This window comes from Mauremys mutica, chromosome 19 (genome assembly GCF_020497125.1).
Source record: "Mauremys mutica isolate MM-2020 ecotype Southern chromosome 19, ASM2049712v1, whole genome shotgun sequence".
In the NCBI taxonomy this organism is placed as follows: domain Eukaryota; kingdom Metazoa; phylum Chordata; order Testudines; family Geoemydidae; genus Mauremys; species Mauremys mutica.
The window spans coordinates 25,148,133-25,173,728 of NC_059090.1; the positions used below are offsets into that span (position 1 = coordinate 25,148,133).

The 25,596-nt window shown below is 48.5% G+C and overlaps 1 protein-coding gene across 5 annotated transcripts in view; it reads left to right on the forward strand.

The window, feature by feature from the left end:
- The first annotated feature begins 427 nt into the window (after window positions 1–427).
- Window positions 428–25,596, forward strand: part of FLOT2 (flotillin 2) — a 29,718-nt gene continuing 4,549 nt past the window's right edge. Inside the window, exons 1-8 of one of the 5 annotated variants that reach the window (XM_044993406.1) lie at window positions 428–546; window positions 9,467–9,548; window positions 12,953–13,043; window positions 22,452–22,575; window positions 22,959–23,077; window positions 23,574–23,687; window positions 23,798–23,917; window positions 25,375–25,589. In XM_044993406.1, the coding sequence (XP_044849341.1) occupies window positions 498–546; window positions 9,467–9,548; window positions 12,953–13,043; window positions 22,452–22,575; window positions 22,959–23,077; window positions 23,574–23,687; window positions 23,798–23,917; window positions 25,375–25,589 (914 nt within the window). In that variant the 5' untranslated portion in view covers window positions 428–497. Of the gene's footprint in view, window positions 547–9,466; window positions 9,549–12,060; window positions 12,083–12,952; window positions 13,044–15,132; window positions 15,224–22,451; window positions 22,576–22,958; window positions 23,078–23,573; window positions 23,688–23,797; window positions 23,918–25,374; window positions 25,590–25,596 lie in introns of those variants that run through there. The other 4 variants (XM_044993405.1, XM_044993408.1, XM_044993407.1 and 1 more) reach the window with 4 other exon arrangements.

The following is a 25,596-nucleotide window of genomic DNA, read 5'->3' on the forward strand; positions in this document are numbered from 1 at the left end:
ACCCCCCCCACCAACACACCCACTGACCCCCCCCCCACGAACACACCCAGCACGGCACCGTCTGACAGACCCCCCCACGCACACCCACGGACACCCCCCCCAACACACCCAAACAGCACCGTCTGACAGACCCCCCCCCCCCCACCAACACACCCAGCACGGCACCGTCTGACAGACCCCCCCACGCACACCCACTGACACCCCCACCATGGCACTGGGTGACAGATCCCCCACACACCCTGCCTGACAGACACGCTCCCCCGCCCCTCCCTCAATCCAACATGGCGGCCGGGGTCCGCCATTCCCCCTCCCGGGCGCGCGCGCCACCTGGGAGCCCCTCCCAACATGGCGACGCCCCAGACCGATTTTCCCTCCGCGGTGACGTACTTCCGGTGTCTGGGCGGGGCCCATGGAGCGCGGGGCGTTGTGGGATCGGCGGGGCGAGGCTGCCGCTGCGGCTGGGAGTCGGGCGGGGAGGTGTCGCTGCCACCGGCGTCATGGGCAATTGCCACACGGTGGGGCCCAACGAGGCGCTGGTGGTGTCAGGTAGGGGCGGGGCCTGGGGGCGGGGCCAGGGGCCCTACTGGGGTGACGGGGGGGCTCAGCGGGGAGTCCCCGCGGCACCGAGGGGGATGGGGGGCCCCTGCAGGGGTGACGGGGGGCGGTTTACCAGGGGGTTCCCCACACCTCTGATGGGGGAGGGGCCGGGGCCCTACTGGGGTGACGGGGGGGGCTCAGCGGGGAGTCCCCGCGGCACCGAGGGGGATGGGGGGCTCCTGTAGTGCAGCCCCTGCAGGGGTGAAGGGGGGCGGTTTACCGGGGGTTCCCCACACCTCTGATGGGGGTGGGGACCCCGCGGCTCTGCGGGGTTCTGGAGCGAAGGGCTGGGTGCCAGCTCCATTCCTGCTCTCCAGTGGGCGGGGCGGGGCGCCCAGGGTAGCACCTGGGGCTGGCGCTTTGGGGTCGCACTCCCCTGTGCCCCTTGCAGGTCAGGTGTGAAATGTCTCGGGAGGGGTTGGAGCCGTGAGCAGAGGGACTTGGAGTGAAAGGTGCATCGGCCTGTGCGGAATGGAGGTCAGACGCCCTTTCCGCTTAGAGACGGATTGGGGCAGGTGGTGGCCAAAAGGGAAAGAGTCTCACTGGGTCTTCAGTGAGGGTGGGGGGTTTCCATCGTTCCCACCCAGGAGGGCATGTGAGCCCTTTCCCTTTGCCACCTTGGAGCAGCAAGGGTGTGGCTACCATTGCACATTCAGCAGCCTTGGTCCCCATGCTGCCCGTTTACTGCTGCTTTGGTGGTGTTACTCTCCGAGGCTGCAGCTCTGCTAGTGAGCTTTGTTTCTGTAATTCATCAACAGTGGTAGCAGCAGGTGCCTTTCTACTGTGTCTGCTAACTGCACTGAGAGTGATGATTTTATGACTTTACCTGATTTACGCTACAGTTGCAACTGCGAAGTTTGCACAGTGAAGGACAAGGCCTTAGTAGGAGAGGATCTGGGGCCTGGTTCTATCAAAATGTGGAATTGTATTAAACACCAATACATGCTGCTGCATCCAGTAGGTGATGGCTGGATCTGCTGTGGTTATGTGGAACGCTGGGCTGTGGGCAAGAGAATGTTTAGGACATCTACAGATAATGTTCAGTTGCTCAATACGCTCTTAGGCGACATAAATCCTCTTTGTCACCACTGGCTTTGTGATGGATGGGTGTGGTGATAGGGACTCTGACCCTCAAATCTTTAACCACCTTTCCTCGTGCCTTGGAGGAAACAAACGTTTGGGGTTACAGAGGATCATTATGATTATAAGGCTGCTCCACTCCCATTGCTGTGTATCTGAAACTACATCATCATGGTTTGCAAGCCAGTTAAATCAGCCTGAAATTTCCTGCAGGCAGTGGCAATCACTTCCAGTTGGTCTATTGGGGGAGGGATAGCTCAGTGATTTGAGCATTGGCCTGCTAAACCCAGGGTTGTGAGTTCAGTCCTTGAGGGGGTAATTTGGGGATTTAGTTGAGGATTGGTCCTGCTTTGAGCTGCGGGTTGGACTAGATGACCTCCTGAGGTCCCTTCCAACCCTAATATTCTATGATTCTATTAAGCAATCTGTAAGCCTTTCTTAAAGGACAGGCCTGTTACAGAGCCTAATAAGTTAGTCGTAATGAGTTGTTCAGATGTTCTAAAACCTGCTTACAGGATACAAGAATAGTATTTTACAAATAGCAAAGGAAGGGGAATTATCCTCTGTTTTTTTAAATTTGGTCGTTAAACAAGTTTATTTTAACCCCTGATTAGTTACTAATTTTTTAAAGCAAAATATAATTATGAAAGCAGCAATATATAAACTCTGAATCATAAGACATGGCAACAGAAATCTGTGGTATCCATTAACACCCCCAAACTGTGCAGTTTCCCACAGCTCAGCCCCAGTGTGCCTAGGATAACCCATCAAATGCAATAGCATGCTGAGGATTTGGGAGGGGTCAAATAAGAATAGATATTTTTGTGGAGGATGGATACAGCAATGACTATTAGCCAAGATGGTCAGGGATGCAACCCCATGCTCTGGGTGTCCCTAAACCTCTGACTGCCAGAAGCTGGGACTGGATGATGTGATGGATCACTCAGTAATTGCTCTGTTCTGTTCATTCCCTCATAAGCATCTGGCATCGGCCACTGTTGGAAGACAGGATACTGGGTTAGATCAGCCACGGGTCTGACCCTGTAGTATGGCCATTGCTGCGTTCTTGTATATGAATACATCAATCCTGGCTATAAAGGTTTTTTCTATATTCCGTACTGTCACCAAAGATGGCCTTTGTATTTCACTACTCTGCCTGTTTCCTAAGAGCACTGGTTCTGTGCTTGGGGAACAGGCTGAAAGAGTTGGGGGTGCTTATGGATGCCTCATTCTTTCCTGGGTGCTTTGCAACAGGTGTTCAGCCTGGGTCCTGACTGCACAGTTGTGCCTGTGGTGGTAACCCTTTGTTTATCTGGGTGTTGAGTGACTGGTGGGTTATTAGAACAGGAGTACTTGTGGCACCTTAAAGACTAACAAATTTATTTTAGCATGAGCTTTCGTGAGCTGCAGCTCACTTCTTCGGTTATTAGCATGGGTTATTAGCATGCTGGGGCAGAGCATTCCATGAACATTGAGCAACCTCTGGGGCAGAGGTAAATGTCTGTAAATGCAGACCCTTGTGTCCGTTTTGGTTTTCATCCCTGCTGTGTGTAGTTATTAAGATCATAGCTGTGAAGTTTTTGTGTGTGATAAACCAATATTAGAACGTGTTGTGAACAGTTTATGTTCTGCTGTATTGGGTCCCCTTAGCAATACTGTTAAAAGAGGTCGCTTACTAGGAAGATGGCTCAGAAATATTTTAATTGAAAAGCTTTTTTAGAATAAATTCTTGTCTCTGTTGAGGAGGGTGTGTCACCATATGCCACTTCAGGGGTGTGGTTTTCTTTCAATACTTTTTATAGTGACATACAGCACCCCAACAAGCAGTCAGCGCTCTGTAACTTCTGTTTGACCAATGCAACCCTTTGCTGGATGGCCTTATTTGGAAATCTGATTCCAAGGGTACAGGTCAATGGTGAGTGTTCGTGCTTTACTCCCACTCTGGTAATTTCTCTGGGTTCCTGTTAAGCCACATATTGTTTATAAAATTACTTCTGGGAACTTTTAAATCCAGACTTGAAGTTCTTCTGTTCAGCATTTGAAAAACTATTCAGGATTTTCTGTGGTTTGGTTCTAGTTTAACCTAAGGACCGCACTGTGCTATGGGACACTTCCGTGTGAAATCTGGCCCAGAACAGGGTGTCCAGCACTCTCCATGCTGGCCATTACTGAGGCTGTGGCTTCTCTCCCAGGGCACTGGTGCCATTGAAGTTTTGCAGGAAAAAGGTACTTTATCTAGACAATCAGACTGCAGTTCCCATTGCATAAACGAACAATACGGACTGCACTGTTGACGTTGGGTTTATTTGGCTGGCTTATTTCACTTCCCTGAATTTAAGCTATGCGTGCCTCCTGCCAGTCATGAATTGTGATCCTGTAATACAATATCCTTATTGTTACTAGAGATCTCACATGAGCAATCTTTAACGTGTGATTGCAGTCCATAAATAACATCAAATGTATCGGCTTCCCTTACTGACATGTCTTTACTCTGCTTGTCTCTTGAGTAATCTGGATTCTATTCAGCAACAAAATGGTGACAGACCCTTTCTTGTATGTGTTGATGTAAGAGACAGAAGGAAATCCCAATTTTCCATGGGGAAAAAATCGCCTTTTTGACTTGTAAACAACAAATATGATATGCAGGTCACAGAACAAATATGGACGCCCATGATCTTCTGACTAACAATGCTTTAATTCCCTAGCTTTGTAGACGGATTAAAAGTTTGCAGGCATGGTATAACAGTAAGGGGGAACAGGCAGCTCTGGCTGGCTTCTCTGCATGGGAGAGGTTTTATCCTTATCTGTTTTGCCTTTGGAATCAGATTTCCACATTTGTATTCAGAATATGTGTGTTCCTGAGAGTGAAGTTCTTACACACCTCATGCAGGGTTAGCTGTTTAAAAGGTCTGTAAAGGAAATGGGCTTCCATTTCCCCCAAGATCAGAGTACCATGATAATCTGTTTAGTTTCATAAATGTGATTAGCCAAAAATCTTGACCTGTGACTGGATGCAGTACTGTTCTTTCCCTGAAACCTGTTGGTTTGTTACTGTCCAGTATGCAACCTCACAGCCTGTCAAGGTGGATTGCAGTGTGACACTAGCCTGAGCCAATCTTTAATACTGTTATTCAGTAATTACATAGAACTGGGTAATCTTCAGAGACACTGCCCTTCCCAGGAGGTGGCACTGTAGCCTTTTGCAACAGATGGAATCCAAGGTTTCCTTTGTCAAGTGCTTTTTAAGTCTCCAAAAGAGTTGGAATAGCGTCTCTGCATGTGTGGTTTGCTTAACATTGCCTTAGGGCTTTTCCCTTTAGATTCCAGGAAGAATTTAGTGTGAGATTTTCATGGTGTAATGTTGCACATCTTTGTTATGGCTTGTAAAATTCAAGCCACACATTGGATTTTTTTTAACAACGCCTGATCTATACACAGAGTTGCACCCGTTCATTCAAAGGTGTGTTTTGAACTCAATTTAGTTAACCCAGTGCAAATGCTGTGCAGACAGTTTTAGACTGATCTAGACAGTGTCATCAGTTTAGCTTGTTACTGGTGCTAGCTAAACTAGTGTAACCAGTTTTTTATTAAGAAGTGTCCAGACAGGAGTGTGCACTGGTTTAACTAACCCATACTATTTAAATTCATTTTAGTTAAGTTGATACAACTTGTGTGTAGACAAGGCTTAACTCAGATTCACACCAGTGCCTGAGATTCTGACACTGATCTATGCCTAGACAGACTCTGACTTCACTGCATAGGAATTTCTTTATGCATCTGTTGTCCAGTTTCATTTTCTCTCCTCCCCATCAGTAATTGCTTTCAATTACTAACCAGCTCCCTAGTTTTCTGCACCCGGTTGTTAGTGTTTTTTGGACATTTCCCCGCATGGCTCAGTTTATTTTGATTAACAAGCCCGGTATGTTTGAACAATAAACAGATTGGGTCATGTGACTTCCACCGTTCGTTCTGCTTACAGAACAATGAGATTTGGCATCGCTTTCCCCATACTGGGGGTTAAGAAGAAAGCAAGAGAAGTTGTTCCATACAGATGAAGGAGGGGGTTCCTATTCCCTCCTTTCTCCTGGGGCCCAGCTCATTTTGATTCTCCTTCCCATCACCATCCTGTCTCCATGAAGTCACTGGAAGAGGGTGTGGGATCACCAGAGACCCTCCCGATATGACCTGCTACCATCTGTAATGGTTACGCTCCCAAAGGCAGCAGCTAGAGTAGGTGGTGATGGCTCACATTGTCACGCTCACTTATCAAAGCTAGTTTGATTACAGCAGACAATACGCATCTGTTTAATGGTTTAAACTGCAGAAGGGACCTCTTAGCTTTGGGCCTGGTGGGTATGTCTACTCTGCAGCCGGGAATGTGCTATTTTTAGCTTGCTAGCATAAGTCTGTCAACAGCTGGGAGGCTTGTTCCAGATGTAATGTAGCCATCCTGTGTGTTTCTGGCCTCTCCCCATCTGTCGTTTCTTGTATGTGACTCTTACAGCAGCAGTGCAAAGTGCCTTTTTGGATCTGCTGGAGGCATTTTCTGTATGTATACCTGGAACTAATCATAAACCCTAATTTGGTTCATCTAATCTCATAAGAAACAGGCCATCTAGTTTCTGTTGGCTCTGGGAACACTTCTGACTTTAATGCAGGAGCACTTCCCTCTGCAGGCTCCAAGCTGGAATACTGCTGTCTGGCATGAATCCTCCCTCCCTTGGGAATCTAGCTGGCTGCATTCTATTGTGCTGGAAAAGGCACAGTGGGTGTCTATAAATTGTAGCCAAGTAGCTGAGAGACCCAGACCTGAAGAAAAGAGGGGATGTACTAGCTGAAATAGGTTTTGCTGCCAAATCTCATTATGCTGGGGATTGTTTTCCAGATTTGCAAAGTTTTCACATCGGTGATTTGTTTTTGTTTTTTCACTTGCTCTTTGGGACCTGGGAAGCAGATGGCAAGATTGTAAATGGGAAATTAGTGTTTAAAGCAATTAGTTCCTGCAGCTCATTCTTTTATCACCACGGTATTCTGCTGTGCCCAGATGTACAACTTGTATTAAAGAACCAGTCTGGCAATTCACTCCTGTTAGTCAATTCAGACTGACTCTTTCTAGAAAAACTTTATTATAACTTTCCATATTTTCTTTCTGCTTTGGACACTATTCAGAATGATTTTACTAAACGTCACCAAATCTTCTGTGCACAAATGTAACTTTCTGTGCTTTCTGGTGAGAACTAGTAAGGGTGCTGCTGCTCATTTTGGAGAAGATTCTAAGTAGGATATTTCCTTGCATTGTCCGTGAAAGAAAATAACATCTGTTTGAAGGGACACGTGCTGCCATTCTGCTCAGTGATATGTATGGTTCTGGGAAGCAGAATCTATCCAGAACATGGTGCTATACAGGTAACAGACAGAAAATGAGGTTAAGAAGCAGCAGAGAGAGTACATTCTGAGAGTCTGGCTAATTAACGGCGCAAGCCAGTCTCCTATCCTCCAAGAGATATTAGATGACATTACTTTGAATCTGTTTTAGGAGTTGTCATATCAATCAGCTTCTCTGAGGGCTTGTCTTCGCTACTGCGGCACAGTGTGGACACTCCCTACTTCCACAGCAGGGGTTTTTCTAATCCATCTCTCGCAAAGCCAATAGCCAGGTCTACAGAAGAATTCTTTCGTTAGCCTAGCTGCCTTTTCCCGGGTGGTTCGGTTAATCTAACTGCGGCACTCAGGGTACACAGTTTTTCACAGCCCCAAGTGAGGTAACTAGGGTTGATCTAATTTTTAAGTGCAGACCAGGCCTAAGTCTTCCCCCGATTCGGAGGAATAGTCTTCCAGCGGTCATGAAAGTTGGCGTGGAGCTGTTGTCTTGGAGGTGGGAGAATAATGCATGTACAAGTAGTGATCAAAACAAAAATCTAAGCTAGTGGCTCTTAAGTTCACTGGTTTCAGGTCTTAAACCTGAGCATGGCAAAAAGAGTTACTGGAAAAAACACAAAGTTAAGCAACTTGCAAGCAATTGAGGCTGTGTTTTACTCTCAAAGCCTGGGATTTCCTAATATTCCTGAGCCAAAAGCAGCCGGTATTGTCCACAGCTTGGGATATTCCCCCTGCAAGAATCCAACTTTTCAACTTGTTTTTTTAAACTGTGTTGCTTTAGAAGCCTGAAGCATAAGGTCCTTTTGAGATAACACTGTCTGTGTCTGTGAAAAGAAGCCTAGGTTGTTATAATAAATTGCTCTGCTTTTGAAACACAGACACCTTCTGCCTGTTGGATTCCAGCATGGCAAACAACAAACATTTTGTAGTACATTTAATAGGATTTATACTGAAAAGTTGCCTTCAGAAAATAACCTTGTGAAAAGAGCTTTGAGCAGAGCGAAAGGGGCACTAGCTTCCTGATTCTACATAGAGAAGGACTTCACGTCATATTTACTGTAATGTATTATCTGTGGTTCTGTACAGGAAACAGGGAATCCAGCTAACCCACTCTAGGCCCTGGCAGGATTTCTTCGCCCCCCCGGATCTTGGAAAGGATTTTTAATCTTTATTTAGTACTGCAAATATATGTTGCTTTTTACAGGACCTGCCCCGAGAGGTTTTCTCTAGCACCCATTGCTGTAATACAACTGCTAAGGCATTACAGTCTAACTCAGGGATGGGCAAACTTTTTGGCCCGAGAGCGACATCTGGGTATGGAAATTTCATGGCGGGCCATGAATGCTCATGAAACTGGGGGTTGGTGCCTGGGGGTGCAGGCTTTGGGGTGGGGCCAGAAATGAGGAGTTCAGGGTCCAGGAGGGGGCTCCAGGCAGGAGGTTGGGGGGGGTGTAGGAGGGTGCTCCGGGCTGGGACTGAGGGGTTTGGAGGGCGGGAGAGGGATCAGGGCTGGGGCAGAGATGCAGGAGCCAGGGACTGGGATGGGGTGCAGGCTCCGGGCAGCCCTTACCTCAAGCAGCTCCCGGAAGCAGTGGCATGTCCCTGCTCTGCCTCCTACACAGAGGCATTGCCAGGCAGCTCTGCGCATTGCCCCATCTGCAGGTGCCGCCCCTGCAGCTTCCATTGGCCATGGTTCCCGGGTAATGGGAGCTGTGGGGGCAGTATGTGGAGCCCCCTGGCTGCCCCTTCACGTAGGAGTCAGAGGGGGGGCATGCTGCTGCTTCCGGGAGCCACGTGGAGTGGGGCCAAACCCTGACCCTGCACCCCGGCAGGAGCGCCGGAGCGGGGCAAGCCCTGGGCCCTGCTCCCCAGTGGGAGCTCAAGGGCCAGAATAAAACGTCTGAAGGGCCGGATGCGGCCCCCAGGCCATATTTTGCCCACCCCTGGTCTAACTCTTGCAAATATGGTAGTTGGGTCAGCACTGAATGTACAACCACCTCAGTGGTGAGGAGAGCAGTATATGGGGGGGCTTCAGGAAAGATGTTCTTCATGTGCCCTGTCCTGTGGATTAGCATGCATTTAGCTCGCCTCTACCATTGCATCGGTCGCGTGGCGTGTCAGACATCACTGTAGGTTCAGGAAGATTGGGGAAAACTAGCAGAATTAATTTCCTCAGCCTCTGGAGGTAGAAAGGCCAGTATTCCAGAAGCTGCTGTTTGTCAGTGAGCTGCTCTCTGCCTTTGCTTTCCCAGGAACTGAGCATGCATTTTCTGCAATCTTGGGGTGGCTACTGGGGCTCATCGTTGAGTGGAGAGCTCTTTGGAAGCACGTTTTTATGTTTAGCTTGCCTTGGGGAGATGGATCTGCGTGTGTAACTATAACATACTTGTGCTTTCTGCTTGTGCTGCAGGTGGCTGCTGTGGCTCTGATCTAAAGCAGTATGTGTTCGGAGGCTGGGCCTGGGCTTGGTGGTGCATTTCTGACACACAAAGGTAAGGAGACCGCTCTCCTCTTGCTTGTGTCTTTTGGGTAGGTAAACCTTCAGGCTGCCAGCAGTACCTTTAGGAACATAGAATTGGCCAAACAAGATCAAACCATTGATCCCCGTCAAGCCCAGTACCCTGCCTCCAGCCATGGCCAATATTTGTTGTTTCAAAGGAAAGCTCCACCACCCCCTACGATGCCTCTAAACGGTTGTGCAGTGTTGTAGTAGATGAAGTGATGGGAAGGAGCTGAAGATCCTTTTTAGCTGTTGAGGAATGTCCTGAAGCATGAGATCTAATTACACTAATTTAATGATGGTCTTTCAGGGCCGCTAACACCTACACAGCCCTCTTTAAATCCAGCTGTGGGATTCAGCCTCTGGCCATCCTGCAGCTGGTCTTTGTGATACTTCAAGAAATATTTCCTGCTGTTTCAATGTTCCATCTATTCATGTCGTCCTGTTCAAAATAGGACCCACATAACCTGGCTCTGGCTGCGTGCTCTGTGTAGATTATTTGCACAGAGATGCCCAGATACCAGGGCGAATGATAGTCTCCTTTCAGCTGAAGCATTCTTCAGACAGATATTGTGTGTCTGCATGCCTCCCCCTTAACATTTATTTTATTTTTTCCAGATACCTCAAAATCAAACCAAATTGAGGGGCTGTGTCTATGTTTAATGTTAATTTATTTTTCTTTCCACATTGCTAAAATCAGTCAGTTTGGGGGAACTCAGGAACTTGCAGTTGCTATTGCCCTTGCTGTGAGGTGAAATGCAGTAACAGGGACACAGCTGCTGCTTTGCTAAGAGGCTGTAATAGAGGTGCTCTGTAGTGGGCGCTGGTTTTCCTTTGTGGCCAGTTTGGTTTGTCCATCAGTAAGTGTAGACGCTCCGTCAGGAGAGCCATATGTCAGACTGTTATTGCCAAGCCAGTCTTTTTGCTAAAGGTGCTGGTGATTTGCCGGTGGCACTGAACATAGAGGGGGAGGGATGGAGTGAGGAGCAATTTCCGTCTCCTGTTACTCAAGTCTATTTTCCTAAAGGTATGCAGCCCTGCATAGTTTCCAAAATTAACTGTTACTTTGGGATTGGGCCCGAATTTCTGTTTAAAACCAAGGGATTTCCTTTGTCTCCCCATTCCCAGCCATGCATTTTGCTTGCTGTTTATTATTGCTTCAGTCTTTGAACTAACATGCTGTGATAGTGCTGCTGTTGTCCTAATGTAACTGCTTAGTCTGCAGGTCCATGGGAATGTCTCAATAAGTAACACAGTCGTAACACCCAGCTGACCCGTGTGGGGCTCCTCCGCACTTATAAGAATTAATAGGGAAAAGGAGAAAGACGAGACTTTTTGGTTTTGCAATGAGCGTGAAAGCCAAAGGGTTCTAGTTAACCTGCACTGGTGGGCCTCATCACTTGTTCTCTCGTTTGGTGTTCTGCCACTGTCAGGTGTAGTTAGCATGTTGCTGGCCTCACTGTGCACCTCCATCGCAATAGAAATGACACATTGTCTTAGACGTCGTTCGCTTCGGGATACCCACTGGGTCAGTTAGCTTGTGGGCACAGCAAGCTCTCATCCAATGCTGTTTGCACATGATTCACACCACCTGTACAGGACTCTCTTTTGGTGGCTCCCACACTAGGTTGTTCCAGTGCCAGGGCATTCTAGCACTCCGACTGCATGTGAAGGCTGTCAACTAATGCTTGCAGTTTTAACAGACTTTCTAGTAGCACTCGTATCAGTTGGGAGAGTGAAGAAAAGCCCAGCTCTGATGTGCAGCACAGGAGAACTGATGCTTTTGGTACGATGCGTTTTCAGTGTTGTCAGGCTTTTCCCCCACACCGCTTCAGAAGTCTGACACCATGTGAGCGTTGGGAGAATAGTTACACTTTGAACAGATGGCTCCTGTCCTTTGTTTAAATGGTTCCCTTTTTGAGTTTCTTGAGAAACTCCAAAGAGAGGGTCTGACATGTCATTTGCAGAAGGAATGAACTTATTCAAGGGGCCTGAGGATTTGTCTAAAGAGTTAAAATGTGGGGTGGGCCCGAGGGCAGGGAGAGATTGTAATTTACTAAATGTTTGTACACTAGTTAGTACAATGGGGCTTTTAGGTGTTGCCACGATATAAATGTTAATCTTTTACTTAAAAAAAGTCTGGGTTACCAGGTTGTTGGTTACACGAGGTGCATAAGCTTAGGCTATGTCAACACTGCACTTTCATCAGTCGGTCAAGGGTTTGAAAAAAACACACCCCTGCCCGATGAAAAGCACTGGTGTGGACAGTGCTCCCGCCAACAACGCTACCGCCCCTCGCTGGGGGTGGTTTTATTTTGTTGGCAGGAGAGCTCTCTCCTGGCGACAGAGTGGCTACACTGCGTACCTTACAGCTGTGCCACTGTAAGGTGTGCAACGTAGACATGGCTTTAATTATACACATTGTAGAGCGCTCAGAGGCACCTTACCAGGCATGCCAAGTCCTGAGTGGAGGATTTGATTCTTCTTCCAAGAGCTGATGACCTCCTGAGTAACTCTAAGCACAGTGTAAGTAATGAAGCTTCCTACATTCACATTTGCCTAAGGGAATGAGACTTTCCTTCTCGTGAACTAGAAAATCTCCACAGGAGGACCAGTCAGAAGGTAAAGCCAGAACAGCTGCAGTTATTGCACAGTTGTCGGAGTGAAGCCCTGCTGGTTCTGAACTGGGAAAACAGAGTATTAATTAGTGCTGGTCAGAAAACAATGTCCATCCCATAGAAAATTTTGAGGTTTCATAAAACATTTCATCCTGATTCAGGACAAAAATGAACAGCCTTGGAAATAGTCGGTGGTCAGAAATTCTGACACTTCAAATGTGGAGGCCAGGAATGGAATGTGTCAGCACACTGGCAGCAGGCCTGGCAGGCTCCTGTCAATTTCCCTTTCTCCTGGCAGGCAGAAAATGAAACTGACAAGGTGGGGACTGTCACTTCATGTTCCCAGTGGGAAATTGAATTTTTTGGCAAAATTGAAAATTCCCTGAAAAAAATTGATTTTGCAAAAAGGGCACTGACAGAAAATCCCTAAACAGCTGTAGCAGCAATGTCCAGGTGGCAGGAAGCTTTTGTTTTGCAGAATATCTAAATACATGGTTCACAGCCAGATTACAGATCAAACCATATTGCATTTATACAGTCTAAATAAAGCCACTAGGCAGTGGCAGCTCCCCCTGCCCCGGGCAGAGAGAGACTGGGCTTTGTCTAATGGAAATCTGCCCAGCAGTGTTAGGGACTCTGGAGTGGGCAGCGGGAGACATGGAAAGTGATAGGGGAAAATGAAAACCTGAAAGTCCCGTCTGTCCTTTGCGTGGTGTCTATTATTCTCTGGTAACTGCTTTGTGTATTTGCTGTCCTACCCTTATTTATCGCTGCTCAGACTGTCTTTGGAGGTTATGACCATCCTCTGTCGCTGTGAGAATATTGAGACGTCGGAGGGGGTCCCACTGTACGTAACAGGGGTTGCACAGGTAATAACCCACCAGCTTCCTAACATTGTGTCTAACCTTCTTCTCTCCCTTCCATTTTGTGCAACAGCAGCAGCAGGATAACAGAAACACTAACTTTTCCTCTAGTGGGACAACAACTAGATCCAACACCCTCCTCTTCACCCCCGTCTCTGGTGTTTGCCTCCTGGTGCACTCCATAGCTCTGTAGGTAATGTAGAGAGATGCTACTGACGTATTCCAAATTCAGGGCCATGCTGACTCCTTTCAATAATGCTGCAGACATTCCCTCTTTCCTCTGGGGGCGCTGTCCTCCTCGTGTGCCATGGGAGAACACAAGAGCATCCAATAATCGCAAGCCAAACCCAGTTCAGGCTTATTTGAGATGGGAGGGGCAAATTGTGAGGCAGGGTTGTTTTTGTTCAAGTTAAAGCCTGTGTGTGGAAAATTCCTCATGTGACTGGCTGATTGACTTGTTCCCAAACAAGATTGAACCAAGCCCTTCTATTTCTCACATGGCGGCAATGTTGTGTGTTTTAAAAGCACAGTATGGAAAGAATCCATCTTACTTTGACTGATGTTTGTATGGTGCCCAAAGCATCTATGTAAGTGCTTATTATTTATCAGCGTGAGTTTCCCTCCACTGGGCTGAATCTTGGTCTACTCCAAGGGCTCCTGTACGCTATAGCTACTGCAGAACTGGGGACTCGTTACCATATTTGTTTTAGTTCATAGCGTAGCTAGGACAACTACAGCCCTGTACTAACTGTTAAATATAGTCATAGCTATAAACTCACGTGGCAGTGATACCCAGTTGTATGCACTGTACAGCAGGATCTGTGTAATCAGCTCCCATGCCTGCATGCCAGTTTAATTAGGGTGATTGCAGAGCGCAGGCTCACTCCAGTACATTTGAATGACTTCACAGAATGGTAAAGTGGCCTATTCAGTGGACACTGCTGCCTACTCATATCTCATGCCTGTGAACTGATGTTGGCTGACATAAACCCTCTGACCTGTGCCTCTTTGATTTGGTTCAGAGCTGGTTTGTAGTGGCTGCTAGCCAAGTCATACTTACTCTCCTATAACTGTTACATATAATACAAGGCATTGGAATTTTGTATCTAAATAGGGGTCTGGGGCACGCACGCAGCTCTGTGGTTCTGTCTAACTCCTGCCAGGCAGCATCCTCTGTTCTTCCAATCCCTGACCCTCACCCTCCTACGCACAGAGCTCTGCCAATGTACTTTGGCCCTAACTAGCAAGGAATGAAGAGGAAACAGGGTCAGACTGAGACAGCCCAATAGTTGAAAGTTCCTGTTGGTTTGGCTGATACTGAAGAGTAGTCGTGGGACTCTCCATGTCCATAACCTTTGAGGCACTGAGGAAATAGGAGCCTGGCTGGATGCCTGGAGCTGCCCTGAAGCAACAACCTACATCTGGCTTAGAATGACCAAGCTCGTACACCCAAAGTGGGGCATCTCTCAGTCCTGGGTTTCATCTCCTGATTGCCGGGACAGTCACTATTTCAAAAATCAACTCCTGGCCTGGACAGTGAGACGGGGAAGGGTGACTACAGGCCACGATGTCTTCAGAATGTGCTCAGCTCTTTCCCTAGAGTGCTTCTCGATGAGTGTTTGAGCCTGTGGGGTCTGCACAGGTCTTGTGGTCTGTGTGTAGCTACTCCAGTTAGAGAGATGAAATCTGGCTGGGCGTTCTCAAGCCGAGACTGTACTTTTAAAATGAGTGACACTGACCAAGCAGATCATATGCTGCCTTTTTACTGGGTAATTTGTAATATACAAACTTTCAGATAAAGGGGCCTTTGGGGGTTAGCCTATAACCTGCCAGTGAGCTCAGTAAAAGGGAAGGGGTCACTTGATCTTGTTCAGTCTGGCTTCCAGGCCTTTCTCTGTTTGGAAAATGTCTAAGCGTTATTTGAAAATCTTACTTCCTTGGCCAAAATTACTCTCTAATTATGAACAGCGTCACTGGACAGCATCCTTTACATTACCTGGAAGGAGTGTGGCAGGTAGCCTGGGGCAGGAAGTACAGAGGAAAAGCTGACAGTGTGTTACCTGGAAACGTGCAAATGTTCTACGTTTTTTGGCAGGATTTCCCTAGAGATAATGACGTTACAGCCCAGGTGCGAGGACGTAGAGACGGCGGAGGGGGTAGCTTTAACTGTCACAGGTGTGGCACAGGTACAGTAACTCCAAACATCATTTCAGGAATGCATGCCTCTAACCTACCTCCTCATTTTTTCCTCTTAGAAGGGTGCTGTAGTCCAGGAACAGAGGTTATCTGCTCTGAAATGAATTCTTGTATGACAACACTGTCCCTGTTGTCGGTTCATACAATGGCATGTCCATGGAGTGAGGGAGGGAGGGATGTGACTTCTCCCACCCTCCACAAAATCATTGCTTCTTTTCCAATGTTCTGTCTCGTTCATTCATGCAGCATATGAAGTGTGACATGACCTACTTCTAAAAACTGTAACGTACCACGGTGCACCTTGAGCTTGATCTATCATTTCCCAGAACTGAACCATTTTGTTCTGAAATCACATCAATCCTGTTGCTTTGCATTAATATGAATCGGCATTTGTAGAGCATCATAATTCTACATGATGATTTACGGAGTTTAAAGAAAGACTTAGTCCCTGCATATAATGTGTGTAGTGTTTTTTAAAAAGAAAAACACAAGGCTCTTATGCTTGAATTGAATTCTGATTGTGCCAGAAGGCTCACTACAATGTGTATGAACTGTCGGTCGCTATTGAATTGTATTACTTCTATTTTCATAAGTTTAAAAATCAGCCAAGAAATTGACTTGGGGTTTATTGCTGGCGTGCCGGGTCTGCTTCCTGAAGAGTGTCTGCAGAGGGAAATGCCAAGTTTTGGTATTGAGTTCTGCTGCCAGTTCAGGTAGCAAGATGCCTCTTAAGACAAAAAAAAATAAAAATGGCTGCTTGCAGCTTGGCCCAGCCCAGCGTCTTTCAGCTGGACATAAACTTAGACAAAGTGGTTTATGCAAAAATGGTTCTCAAAGTGCATTGAACTGCAGATTTGTACATGTTCCTTGTGTAAACAGTGTGTGTATCCAGTCACATCACGGTGAAAGGAAAAGGGTATGTCCTTTTTCTGTATCATGAGCAGTTAGTCTGAGGAGTTTTACTTCATGTTTTTGGTTGTGGCCAGGTGTCAAAAAGCCAGACATTCACGCTGCTAGCAAGGGACAACATCATCTACTTGTTTCACACCTGTTGGGAATGGGGACTTAATGAGTGAATTTCACTTCCATTTCTTAGAAATTTAAGTAGCAAATGGCCTTAAACCCGTGAAAGTCTGTCAGTCTACTGCCTTGTTCTAAAGTGGTGTTGCAGAATGTCGTCTTTATAACCAACATTAGGACACTGGCATTCCCGGACTGTCATGTGCAGCCTCAGTCATCAAAAGAGAACCTATATCCGCACCGATGCTTCAGAGAGAATAGTCATGTGGTTAGAACACGGGACTGGGGATCAGCAGATCTCTTCCAGGCTTTCTGTATGACATTTGGCAAGTCATTTAACCACTATGTGTGTGTCTCTAAAATTGGAACAGTACTGACCTACCTTTCAGGGGGCAGCAAATTAATTCATTAATGTCTGTAAAACTCTGAGAACTTCAGATGGAAGGTGCCAGCACAATGCAAACTGCTGTTGTTGGTGCTTATATTTCAGTCTTAGCAAACCATTCATTTCCACTTGACTGCTAACATGTTCACATCACCACAGAATTTCTTGCGTATTGGGCTAAAGTGAGGACCAAATGCAGATAGTTGTGCACTTCACATTGTGGCTTCAAAGACACTTCTGTTTTCATAAACACTGTGTAAGTAGCCAACCCTCACTGTGATCTAATTCTGTAGCATTCTTTCCTAGGAAACCCTGATTGCCAGTGGCTTTACTGTGGCAATAGTATAATGGAGAGCTGACTACGATACCAACTGATTGAGCGTTTGCTATGGCACATGCTGCTGAATGTCTCATTTTAAAATCCAATGCAGAGCTCACTTGGTTTATTTTGTATCCTCTCACAGCACTCACTGCTCTTTGCTGCCAAAAACAGGAACCTCAACAAAAAATGAGTTGCTGTCCTCCGGATCAAGGATTAAATTTAAGGGGTTCTAACTGTTGGGGTATAATTGTAAAGGAATCCTCAGGTCACATGTAGCTCATGTAGGTTTTAAGCATGAGGTGAGGAGACCTACAAAATAAGAGAAATATTTCCATAACTTAAGGAAGTTCCAGTAGAAAGGATTTTCAAGTAAATCAACTTTTTTCCTTTGTGGTGCATTGTTCCACTGTGGTATTGTACTAGTGCATGAAGATAGAAAATGACACTGACGAGAAACTAAAGGGGAACTGACTAGTTTGTTTGCCTTCTCCAAACTAAGGCATGCAGAAAGCAAACAAAGGATCTTACTAGGGAAAAGTTTGATGCTTTGTTTTGATACTCTAAAGTGTTTGTAAATAAATAAGGACACTTCAAAATGAATGTCACTGGGCAGTGACCCTTTCTCACTTGGTAGCACATCACTTTCGGTGTCAGTGGGGTGCTTTGGGACACATGGGTGTTGTAGGATTGCTCTGTACCTTTACACTAAACCGTGCAGCTAGCTGGCTTGTGCCTTTGCTCATTTAATGCCAGTTTGACCTGGGGGTGGCAATATTGATCTGCTAAAATGGGACTCCTTTTGCAGAGGCACTTCGACTTCGCCCGCTGAAAATTCCTTTAATTGTTTGAATGGTATTTGGAAAAAAATCACCTGCTGTGGCTGTGCCCTGTGTGACAGACTGGGGGTATGTGGGGGTCAAATCGTACACTCCCATTTGGTTTTATGAATGGCATTTTGATTGTAAACTTCCTGTCACTTATGTATTGTGAGCTCCATCCAAGACATGTTGGAAAAACCAGTCTGGTCCTGACAAGGGCACCGTGCTTTGCTAGGGGGTGGGACACCTCCTAGAGGGTCCTCCGCTCTGAATGGTTCTTCTGTACAGGAACAGTAGGTTTGCTGCCAGGAGGACTCACTACACAGCAACCTCAACAGGCGGCTGGGACAGCTGCAGTTTCTCCACTTGACCAGTCAAGAGGAAAGACTTTAGTTAAGGAGGGGGGTTCTGTGAGGCTCAGAGGCCTTGTGACCGTTGCATACAAAAGACAAAGCCAAGCTGGCAGGAAGAGGTGCCTGGCCTAAGGATGCTAACACCAAAGCCAGGATGCACAGGAGTGGTGAGATTGCACCGGGGGTTGCGTTCAGGAGTTTTTCCATAAATCTGTAACCCTCGTGCTTAAGAATAAACTGTTAGTGGTTAAAGAGATTCTTTGGTTAATCTGGTGTTCCTTGCTTTACTGCCACGTCATCCCTGAAAGCAGAGCTCCCACAGTCAGGTCTAAGCAACTGGGGTCTTGGGGGGGATGGGGAGGCTGAGGCACTGGTTCCAGGGTCAGGGCAGCTGGACTGCAGGGTCCCTCTACCTTAGAGGGGGTGTCAGATATGGTGTCTACATCTGGGAGAGCACCTGAGACCCAGAGCTAAGAGCAGTACCCAGTCACTGTCCAGATCCAGAGGCTTAGCAGCACAAGGGCTTCAGTGACTCGATTGCACTGAAATGGCTCCCTTTTAGGAAAGGGAAGCTGTTGGAAGACACACAGTGGAAGTTTATCTTTGATTTGTGCTGTGCATTCTGCTGCTGAGTCTGTAAAATTGTTTGTGGTATTTGAAAGAGTCCTTGTCTGAACCCGAGGCTGAATATGCTAAGACAGCTGACTTGTGCAAGGCTTCTGCATCGTTGTGTGGCTCCATGAATGGCCCTTGCAACCCCCTCTTGTGTAAAAAACACAAATTGCTCTCTTGGAAATGCAGGAAACCTCACAGCTGGAATACTGCGTGCAGTTCTGGTCACTCCATCTCAAAAAGGATGTATTAGAATTGGAAAAGGTACAGAGAAGAGCAACAGAAATTATTAGGGGGATGGAACAGCTTCTGTATGAGGAGATTAAAAAGACTTGGACTCTTCAACTTAGAAACGAGATAACCAAGGGGGAGGATGATAGTCTGCACAGTCATTAATGATGTGGAGAAAGTAAATTAGGAGTTGTTGTTACCCCTTCATGTACCAGAGGAACCAGGGTTCACCTAATGAAATTAATAGGTGGTGGGTGTAAAACAAACACAAGGAAGTTCTTCTTCACACAGTCACAGTCATCCTGTGGGACTTGTTGCCAGGGGATGTCGTGGAGGCCAAAAGTATAACTGGGTTCAAAACCAGAACTGGATAAAGTCATAGAGGACAGGTCCATCAATGGCTGTTAGCCAAGACGGTCAGAGAGACAACCCAGGCTCTGGGTGCCACTAAACCTCCAGTTGCCAGAAGCTGGGACTGGACAACAAAGGATGGATCACTTGATAATTGCCTTGTCGTGGTCATTCCCTCTGAAGCATTTAGCACCAGCCACCGATGGGAGACAGGATACTGGTCTAGATGGACCGTTGGCCATATTGGGTTGGACTAGTCTCATATTCTTACGACTCCAAGATCACTTTCTTGAGTGGTATCAGCTAATTTAGACCCCATCATTTTGTACGTGCAGTTGGGATTGTTTTCCAGCGTGCATTACTTTGCACTTCTGAACATTGAATTTCATCTGCCGTTTTCTTGCCCAGTCACCCTCTCCCAGCACTGGGCCTGTGCCTGGGCAGCGTGCTGAAGCGCTGAATATTGCTCCCCTAGGTGGTAGGGTGAGACATCTAGGGAAATGCATCCGAGAACTTCTGCAGCTGCACCCCGGAAGCGCTTCATGCAGCGCTTTGAAATTGTTTGAGGACTCTGAGTCAGGGCAGTGTCAGAATCTCAGCCAGCGGTAGCTGAGTCCATCCTCTTTGCAGTGCTGTGAATGTGGCAGCACTGCCGAGAGACATGGCCCAGCGAGGTTTTGTTTCTCTTCAAGGAATGAGGCCTCCACCACAAGATGGCCCAATTGAAGGAGCCCCAAGCAAGTTGCCAGCAGCTCTAGAGTCACCTCTAAGTAGCATGAGAAGGTGCAGAAGGCACGGGCTGTCCTCCGAGAGTGGCAGCCTGTGATGTGTCCCGGGGTACCTGGGGCTGCCACTTGCCCTTGGCATGAGGAAGCCTTGTCTGTGTGGTTGTGGATCAGCTCCCTGGCTCCACCAGCCAGGCCTCGCTCTCGGTGGAGGTTAACAGTAGACATCCACCGTCCCCAGAGCGCCCAGCCCCTGATCCACTGAACACTCAGAGTCTCTACTCCCAAAGGAACAGTACACACCACTTACTAATGTTCGCCTGGGATCACTGCTCCCCTTGACACATAGCACCTAGTGAACACAACACATTTATTATGGAAGGGCAGAGATTCAAACGATAGAAAGTAATTACACTGGAAACAAATGGTTACATATACAACAGAATCCTAACAGGCTTGCTAGTGTGTAAACGTAACTCACAAGGCATTCCCTTGTCTCCTACAGGACAGCTTGCTCCACATCCTTTTCCCAGCGTTTCAGCCAGGATGGTCGAGATTAACACCCCCCACACACACACACACACACTTCATAAAATCAAAGTCACTGGCAACTTGTCTTCACTGCCTGAAGGATGGCAGAACGTTTCTCTGCACCCCCCCGAGATACCAGCCCAGACCTTTGATCTTCACCTGAAAAGTATCTCCTCCTCCGTCCCTCCACATTTACCTCTTCCTGTTAATTTCCTCCTGAAATCTCGCAAGCTCTTCATTAACATTTGTCTCCGTGTGCTAATAGACCTCTGATGTAAGACACACAATGGTCCTCTGGGAGAGACGGCTCCCCCTCAGGTCTGGAGAAGCCTGTTTCCAGGCACACTGCCTTTGCGTGACCTGCCTTTAACTAGCAGGCCTAGAGAACCTCATTTTTAGAATATCACATAACTCCTCAGTCTTTTTCCTACCTCCATCTCCATGATTTTTGTGAGCATTTGACACAGGCTTTCAGTAGAGCGCTTACCTGACATTCTTTCAGTGAACCCCGGGGATCCCTATACCGCTGTGTACCCTCGTGCCCTTTGCTAGATGGCATCAGGAGATCCCTGGGTCACACAACCCATGGAAGCTTCAGGTCCCAGCATGCAGTGTTCACCTTAGTAATCAGTAGTGGGCACTCAGATTAAGAGGGAGCATTGCATGTTGGGATCTGTATTTTCCATGGGCTGCAGCTCTGTGTTAACAAAAAGCAGCCACATGCTAGATTAATAGAACTCCCCAGCCACAGGTTGTTAGCGCCGAGTGGCAGCAGCTGCGTGTGCCCAGGGTCTCCACTGGCTAACGTACTCCATAGGGTTTGGATTTAAACGAGATTTATCCTTAAGAGCACGTCCCATACCAAGAGAACCATCTTTGATGAGCCCAGCAGGTACGTGAATCTTTGATTATCTTCATGGAGAGGCTGTTGGGAGTTGAAAGCTGAGTTGTGTGTTACTGGAGAGAGAACTGTTCCCAGCTTTGCAAGAGAGCTACTGACCTGACCAATGACCTTGTCATGATAATTCGGGCTTCCTGGGTCAGACCCGCTTCTCACAGGGGCCTCTGGGTGTGACTGTACCCTTTGGTGAGATGACTGTCTTGTCTCCCAGTAGGGAGCCTGGACTACCATGACAGGCTGAGGTCACCGTCTGAGCCCCTTGTAGACTTGGCTGGCAAACTTCCTGCTGTGGGCAGGGGCAGAGCCCAGCAGGCTCCGTGTTGGATGGCCCGCCCCGGCTGCTGTTTCTCATTAGGAATGTTACATGGAACGTTGATTTCCAAGTGCTCCTGGGACAAGTCTGGGTTGTTCTTGTTCTCTGGCATTCCTGTTTGTGGACAGGCTAGCTCTAGTGAAGGAAGAGCGAGAAGCAGGAAGGTAATTAAATGGGATTGTACATTGCTCCTTGGGTAAACCCCTCTCGCATGATAATTGTGGCCTTGGTCAGGTCACCTCTGCAATATTTTTCACCTGTTCAGTTTGATTGGGTACAGTTGGTGTGCACACTGGACCAGCTTCTGGCATTGGCCAGTGGAGTCACCTACTATCGCTGACACTGACATGGAGGTAACTGCAGTGATCCACCCTGCAGAGGTCAACTGTAGTCATGGGTTTGGAGAGGTCTCTGTCTCTGCTCTCCATCACTGCTCGCTCTGCAGCAGCCTTTCCTTAGCAGCAGTGACTGCCAGTGCTCATTCAGTTGTGTCTCCTGCAGTCTTGCTGTTGGTTTTAATGAAATAGCCAGGTCCCTTGGATTGCTTGTAGCTTGGGAGGACCTGACAGTGTGGTGGCAGTGCTGCTGCTGTTGCTGGGTGCCTGTCTTCCTCTAGACTGACCTTTATCTCACTGTGTTCTTTCTCCTGACTCCAGGTGAAAATAATGACAGAGAGAGAGCTTCTGGCTGTGGCCTGTGAGCAGTTCTTGGGGAAGAACGTCCAAGACATTAAGAATGTGGTCCTTCAAACGCTGGAGGGGCATCTGCGATCCATCCTAGGTGTGGTGCAACCAGCGCTGCCACTGATGTCACAGTAGCCAGTGCCTTGAATGGCGTTTCCCCTCTGTCTGTACAGCGCTCAGTGGCTGCTGCCCTCTGGGTACTTGAGAAACAAGCTAGTACAACTGCTCCACGTAGTCGGAGTGTCTGGCATCTTCCTCCTCATGTGAAGGTGTGGAATTGAGATGTAGGCAGGCCTGGCGAAGCCTGGGCAAACGGTTGTGCTGTCACGTCCAGACCTGACCCCGCTTCTCCCAGCCCTTGAACAGCTGGGAGATAAATGGGGCCTGTTTGTTCCCAGGTACCTCCCAAGCTTACCGCCCACCTGTTGTGCTTTTCCCGTTGTCAGTGCAATAGCGCTTTGGCTTTGTTTCCGTTTCCAGGCACCCTGACAGTGGAGCAGATCTATCAGGACCGGGATCAGTTTGCCAAGCTGGTGCGGGAGGTGGCAGCCCCAGATGTGGGCCGCATGGGCATCGAGATCCTGAGCTTTACCATCAAGGTACAGCCAGGCAAAGGGAACCCCACAGCTGGACAAGGGGAACCCACTGGGCCAATCGGCAATGCTTGTGGGGCAGTAACCTATGGGTCCTGACTTCTTTGGAAAGGTCTCTATGGGATTTACAGTCTGCCTTGCCCTGCTGGAGTTCCCATAACAGCAGCTACAGGCTGGTATAAAATATGGACCATACACACGGTTCTCTGTGTGGGAAGGGCTGAAATTCAGCGCCCCGCCAGGGCTGGCTGTAAACATTGTGTGCTGCCAACTGCACCACTAAGGAGTCACAAGGGGGTTGAACAGAGAGCTCCTCCGTGTGGTAACCTTCCCCCTTTGGCATCTCTCTAGTTCTCAGGCAGGCTGGCAAGGCAGGTTTGCATATCCTGGAGCAAAGCGGCTGCTGTGTTATCGGGAGCACTGGGCGCTCTGGAAAGGAGGGGTGGGCTCCGGGATGAAATGACTTGCGGTGGATGATTTTGAAGTCTCTCCCTCTGTCTAGGATGTGTATGATAAGGTGGAATATCTGAGCTCTCTGGGTAAGACTCAGACAGCCGTTGTTCAGAGAGATGCCGACATTGGTGTGGCAGAGGCTGAGCGAGATGCCGGCATTCGGGTACGTTCAGCAGCACTCCCCCAAAGCGAGTGTCGTCCCTCAGCTGCCTGCCAAGGTTGCTGATGTCCTCGTGCGCCTAACTGAGTGTGCGGTATGATCCCTTCCTGCAGGAGTCGGAGTGCAAGAGGGAAATGCTGGACATCAAGTTCATGTCAGACACTAAAACGGCCGATTCCAAACGGGCCTTTGAGATGCAGAAAGCCGCCTTCAGCCAGGAGATTAACATTAAGGTGAGAGAGTCTGCTTCCCCTGGCTGGACTTCTGACCGGGAGATCAGTAGCAGTGGGATCTTCCCGGCTGCCCTTCTGCGGAGTGTGTGGTTAGCGTCTTCTCTCCCTTTTTACACCGATACGTGCTGAAGAAGTTGCTTGTCAACCAGATTTGTAGACTCCACATTCCAGGTTAGTTGCAGTACTGGCAAATCCTTTGAGTAAGGAACAGTAGGTTCCCCACGCCTGGCAACTCTGCAGATGTGCTGGATGCCCAGGGCCGTGTGTGCTGCTCAGAAGGGAGGAGGAGACATGCTAAGAGCACCTGCACTGGCTGGTTCATTAGGCACACGGTGCAAGAAGAGGTGGGGGCAGTTTCCCAGTTAGACAAGTGCTGCCTTAGCATGAGGTTTCCCAAGTGGGTCCAACTGGAGCATGATGAGGCGCTGGCCCTGATGTGTCCAGGTGCTTCGGAGTCAGCCACTAGCTCCTGGAGGGGGGACGAGGGGCTGAGGCGTGGAGCGAAGCCGGGCACGTGGGGACAGTCTGCAGTGGAGAAAGTTTGGGCGAAGCTGGGCAGCCGCTGGCCCAGCACAGTTTTGTGTGCTCCTCACAGCACGTCCCTCCCCTCCCGTATCGGGGGCTCTCTGGGTCTGGGGGAGAGCGGAGTGGAAGTGTGTTACAAGAGACAGAACACAGGCTCCTCCAAGCCCTGACATGTTGCTATCTCGCTGCGACTCCAGCTCCCAGGATGGGATGGGGAGGATTCCCGTCTGCTTGATTTCCCAAGAGAGCAGTTACCTCTTCTCTGCAGGCTCTTGCGCTCGGGCACCTATTGCCCTCTCAGGCCGAGGCCACTCACTCTTGAGACATTCCCAGGTCATCCTGTCTCCTCTCCGCCAAGGTCCTTCTGTTTCTGTTGCTGGTGGAGGCCAGCGGGGTCAGGGTGTTACTGGGTCAGCGGCCAAGCTTTTCGGTTCAGTTGGTGTTAAGGGTGGGCACGAAGAGCCTTTATAACTAGACAAGTGGGTCAGGACTGGAAATCCCGAAGTGACTTTGTGTTCTCAGTTGCAATGGTGAGGGAAGACCAATGCTACTGATCTGCTCAGAGCCAGCTCCTGCTCCCCCTACAGATGCAGACTTCGCAAACTCCTAAAATAGAGCTGCAGTCCTTCCCCACGTTGGGGAAAGCGATGGCAGCACCTGCTGCAAGGGGAAACTGTCACCTCTAGAGCTTGCTAACTGGGTGAGGGAGGAAGGTTCAGAGCAAGTCTGGAATCAGGTGACATTTGAGAAGAGAGAGCACTCTGCTCCATTAATCCCTGCTGCTGGGGCAGTCGCTTGAGTTCTGGTTTGTCTAGATCAGGATAGCCAGCATCTTAGGAGGCAGATAGCACAAGGAGGGGTTCCCCTTCCTCGTGCCTCTGAGGTCTCAGCTCGGCTTGGGCAGACAGAGCTCTGTCCTTCTCTCTATACAGACTGCCGAGGCCCAGCTGGCCTACGAGCTGCAGGGTGCCCGGGAGCAGCAGAAGATCCGCCAGGAGGAGATCGAGATCGAGGTGGTGCAGCGCAGGAAGCAGATTGATGTTGAGGAGAAAGAGATCATCCGGATGGACAAGGAGCTGACAGCCACCATCAAGCGTCCGGCAGAGGCCGAGGCGCACCGCATGCAGCAGATCGCCGAGGGCGAGAAGTGAGTG